The sequence below is a fragment of the Nicotiana tomentosiformis genome, chromosome 3 (genome assembly GCF_000390325.3).
Source record: "Nicotiana tomentosiformis chromosome 3, ASM39032v3, whole genome shotgun sequence".
Lineage (NCBI taxonomy): Eukaryota > Viridiplantae > Streptophyta > Magnoliopsida > Solanales > Solanaceae > Nicotiana > Nicotiana tomentosiformis.
This window is the reverse complement of record NC_090814.1, coordinates 129,508,451-129,513,121: the sequence shown is the minus strand read 5'-3', so window position 1 is coordinate 129,513,121 and position 4,671 is coordinate 129,508,451. Positions and strand designations below refer to the sequence as shown.

The 4,671-nt window shown below is 40.6% G+C and overlaps 1 protein-coding gene across 1 annotated transcript; it reads left to right on the top strand.

Moving 5' to 3' along the window:
• The first annotated feature begins 992 nt into the window (after positions 1-992).
• LOC138908489 (uncharacterized) lies at positions 993-2,792 on the top strand. Its single transcript, XM_070199161.1, has 2 exons — positions 993-1,900; positions 2,486-2,792. Exons 1-2 carry the CDS (start codon positions 993-995, stop codon positions 2,790-2,792), a joined length of 1,215 nt encoding a protein of 404 aa, XP_070055262.1.
• The last annotated feature ends 1,879 nt before the right edge of the window (positions 2,793-4,671 follow it).

Genomic DNA, 4,671 nt, shown 5'->3' with positions numbered 1-4,671 from the left:
CACCGAGTTCCTGGGTAGCCTGGAAAATTAGCATGAATTACTTTCAAATAGTTTTGAGCATTTAAGACATTTTCAGTATTTTGTTTTGAAATAATTACTCAAGCCATCGAGTCGTATTTGTTGACATTTTAAAGTTTTATTGCTTTTCATATTTATTATTATCTTTCTACATTCTTTTCAGCATAATTATTACATATTTCTATGAACCTACAACTGTGACATGTAATGAGACAACGCAACATAAGGATAGTGATTCGGAAGATCTAGAAGATGATATAATACCTGAGAAAATCATCAAAGAAGTAGAGAATTTTGAAAACAAACCGAAGTCTAATATGGAAGAAACTGAGGCCGTTAACTTAGGGGATTCTGAAACAGTCAAGGAAACTCATATAAGCATTCATCTATCATCATCAGAGAAAGAAGGGTATATCAGGTTCCTAAAGGAGTATGAGGATATATTTGTATGGTCCTACCATGATATGACTGGTTTGACCACCAGATTTGGATGGATGAAGAAGATGCCGAAAAGACCGCCTTTATCACACCATGGGGAATATATTGCTATAAAATGATGTTGTTTGGTTTGAAGAATGTTGGGGCCACCTACATGAGGGACGTGACAACCATCTTCCACGACATGATACACAATGAAATAGAAGTGTACATGGACGATGTTATCATTAAATCTAAAAGGAGTTCGGATCACATAGCAGACCTAAAGAAATTTTCCGATCGGCTTAAAAAATACAACTTGAAGTTGAACCCTGCAAAATGTGCCTTCGGAGTCCCTGCTGGAAAGTTGTTAGGCTTCATCGTCAGTCGTCGAGGTATCAAGTTAGACCCGTCAAAAATAAAAGCTATCCTGGACTTGCCACCGCCAAAGAATAAGAAAGATATGATGAGTTTTCTAGGGCGCCTCAATTATATCAGCCGTTTTATAGCACAATCAACGGTGATATGTGAGCCAATCTTCAGAATGCTGAGGAAAGATGCTGCAACAAGCTGGACTGAAGAATGCCAGAAAGCCTTCGATAAAATCAAAGAGTATTTATCCAAACTGCCCGTGTTGGTCCCACCAGAACCAGGAACCTCTACTGCTTTATCTGTCTGTGATGGATGAGGCCTTTGGTTATGTTCTAGGACAACATGATAAAACTGGAAAGAAGGAGCAGGCGATATATTATCTAAGCAAAAAGTTCACGCCTTATGAAGCTCGGTATTCTTTATTAGAATACACCTACTGTGCTCTCACATGGACAACCCAGAAGTTGAGACATTATTTCTGTGCATACACTACATATCTCATATCAAGGATGGATCCGCTAAAATATATCTTTCAGAAACCCATGCCTACGGGTAGGTTTGCAAAGTGGAAGATATTACTAATTGAGTTCGTCATCGTCTATGTAACTCAGAAGGCAGTCAAATGGCAAGCATTGGCAGATAACTCGGCAGAAAATCACGTAGATGGAGAATACGAACTATTGAAAATGTATTTTCCCGATGAGGAGGCATCGTTTGTCGGAGAAGATATTACCGAGGCATACGATGGTTGGATGATATTCTTCGATGGAGCAACAAACGTCAAAGGAATGGGTATCAGAGCAATCTTAGTATCAGAAACCGGTCAGCACTATCCGGTATCTGCAAAGCTCAGGTTTCTGTGCACCAACAATATGGCAGAATATGAGGCCTGCATCCTGGGACTAAGGTTGGCCATTGATATGAACGTTCAAGAGTTGCTGGTAATCGAAGATTCAGATCTATTGGTGCACCAAGTTCTAGGAGAATGGGCTACGAAGAACACCAAAATATTGCCATACTTGCACTGTATACAAGAGCTAATCAAGAGATTTACAAAGATAGAGTTCAAGCATGTTCCAAGGATTCAGAATGAGTTTGCAGATGCATTAGCCACTTTATCCTCCATGATACAACACCCATACAAGAATTTCATCGATTATATCCCAATAGGAATTCATGAGCAACCAGCTTATTGTGCTCATGTTGAGGAAAAAATTGACGAAAATTCGTGGTTCCATGAATTCATGGAATACTTAGAAAAGGGAGAATATCCAGAGCACGTTGCACACACTCAGAAGCGCACGCTTCGAAGATTGGCCAACCATTTCTTCCGAAGCGGAGGAATTCTGTATAGAAGGACTCCTGATTTGGGATTGTTGCGGTGCGTCGATGCCAAGGAGGCATCTAGATTGCTCGAGGAAATACATGCTGGAACTTGCGGACCTCACATGAATGGTTTCGTTCTGGCCAAGAAGATACTAAGAGCAGAATATTTTTGGATGACTATGGAAATAGACTGAATCAAATATGTTCAAAAGTGTCACCAATGCCAGATACATGTTGATATGATACGAGTGCCGCCCAACTAACTCAATGCAACAAGTTTTCCCTATCCCTTCTCTGCTTGGGGTATGGATGTTATCGGACCAATCGAACCCGCTGTTTCAAACTGACATAGGTTCATTCTAGTGGCTATAGACTACTTCAGAAAATGGGTTGAAGTCGCATCCTATAAGGCTGTAACTAAGAAGGACGTAGCAGATTTTGTTCGGGACCACATCGTTTGTCGATTTGGAGTACCTGAGTCAATCATTACCGACAATGCCACCAATCTCAATAGTGACTTGATGAAAGACATGTGTGAAATATTCAAGATCAAGCATCAGAACTCTACAACATACATGCCACAAATGAATGGAGCCGTAGAAACCGCCAACAAGAACATCAAGAAGATATTGAGGAAAATGATAGACAATTACAAATAGTGGCACGAGAAGTTATCGTTTGCTTTTCTCGGGTATCGCACCACAGTTCGTACATCCACTGGGGCAACCTCCTATCTACTGGTTTAAGGTACTGAAGCCGTTATCCCCACCGAAGTAGAAATCCCTTCCTTAAGAATCATACAGGAAGCCGAGCTCAGCGACGCAGAATGGGTACGGAGTCGGTATGACCAACTAGCTCTCATTGATGGAAAAAGAATGAACGCAGTATGACACGGTCAACTCTACCAGAATAGAATGGCAAGAGCTTTCAACAAAAAAATTAGGTCAAGGCAATTCACACCAGGGCAATTGGTACTAAAATGGACCTTCCCACATCAGGATGAAGCAAAGGGGAAATTCTCACCTAACTAGCAAGGCCCTTACATGGTTCACCTAGTATTAATAGGAGGAGCATTATACTTGCAGAAATGGATGGAGAGATTTGGCCAAAACCTATCAATTCGGACGCAGTCAAGAGATACTATGTTTAAGATTATGTTTGCACTTTTTATTTGATGTAATTGAACTATACTTGACCTGATTCCCGTTTAAGAGGGGATACGTAGGCAACCTTATGGGTTCGGTCACATCATAATAAAATCTTCATGCCCTCTATGGTTAGAAACGGGGGCAGGATCTCAATTTTTCCCGACCCCATCATGTTTGAAATCGCCAAGGAATGAATCACAGGAAGTATGCACTTAAACTGGGGCAGAATTTTGAGGAGGATTCTCAAAATGCCGAGTCAAGGAGGTTGCAATGTCTCAAAAGCGTGTCACAGTCATCAATTCAATAAATTATTTGCTCCCGTGAATTATCACATATTTCAAACAAATACATTTTCATAAATAATTTATCAAATGCATGTTTTTCAAAAAATTTATTTCTATAGCAGCCACACGTTAATCGGGGTAACTCAAGCAGGGACTTCAGACAAAAGCAAAGGCGAAGCAAGAAATCGAGAGCTTGAACCAACCTTTCCCCCGCAAAACTCACAATTTTTCTTTGGATGCAGACACAATGAACATAACAGGAACGTCCGCAAATACATACACACAACAAGAACACTATCTTCACAACGATAAAGGTCGCCAAACGCAGACACATCAAGCTAAGAAATGATTTATTCTCTCGTATTCAGTCATTGCTTTTCTTGCATAGGGCTAAGCACTGCCCTCATCATTACATAAGGCTAAGAACTTCCTTCTTTTGCATGATACTAAACATTGTCTCTACTTCTTCCATAGGGCTAAACACTACCTTTCCTTGCATGAGACTAAGCACTGTCTCCATTCTTTACATGAGACTAAGCACTGTCTCTATTTTTTGCATGAGACTAAGCACCGTCTCCACATTGCATAAGGCTAAGTACTGCCTTTCTTTGCATGAGACTAAACATTGTCTCCATTTTTTGCATGAAGTTAAGCATTGCCTCTAGTATTGCATAAGGCTAAGCATTGCCTTTCCTTGCATGAAACTAAACACTGTATCTATTTCTTGCATGAGGCTAAGCATTGCCTCCATTATTATATAAGGCTAAGCATTTCCTTTCCTTGCCAAAGACTAAGCATTATCTCGTTTTCTTGCACGAGACTAAGCATTGTCTCCATTCCTTGCACGAGGCTAAGCATTGCCTCCATCATTGCATAAGGCTAAGCACTGCCTTTCCTTGCATGAGACTAGGCAGTGCATCCATTCCTTACACGAGGCTAAGCATGGCCTCCATTGTTATATAAGGCTAGGAATTGCCTTTCCTTGCATGAGACTAAACATTGTCTCCGCTCTTTGCATCGGGCTAAGCACTGCCCCCATCTCATATAAGACTAAACCTTGTCTCATCTCGTTCTCATATATGGATAAGCATTTTCCTCTATCAAAC

Coding starts and splice junctions, on each gene's coding strand:
- LOC138908489 (XM_070199161.1), top strand. CDS start 993: ATGCTGCAACAAGCTGGACTGAAGAATGCCAGAAAGCCTTCGATAAAA. Junction 1,901..2,485: donor GTTCCAAGGATTCAGAATGA/GTTTGCAGATGC, acceptor AAACTGACATAG/GTTCATTCTAGTGGCTATAG.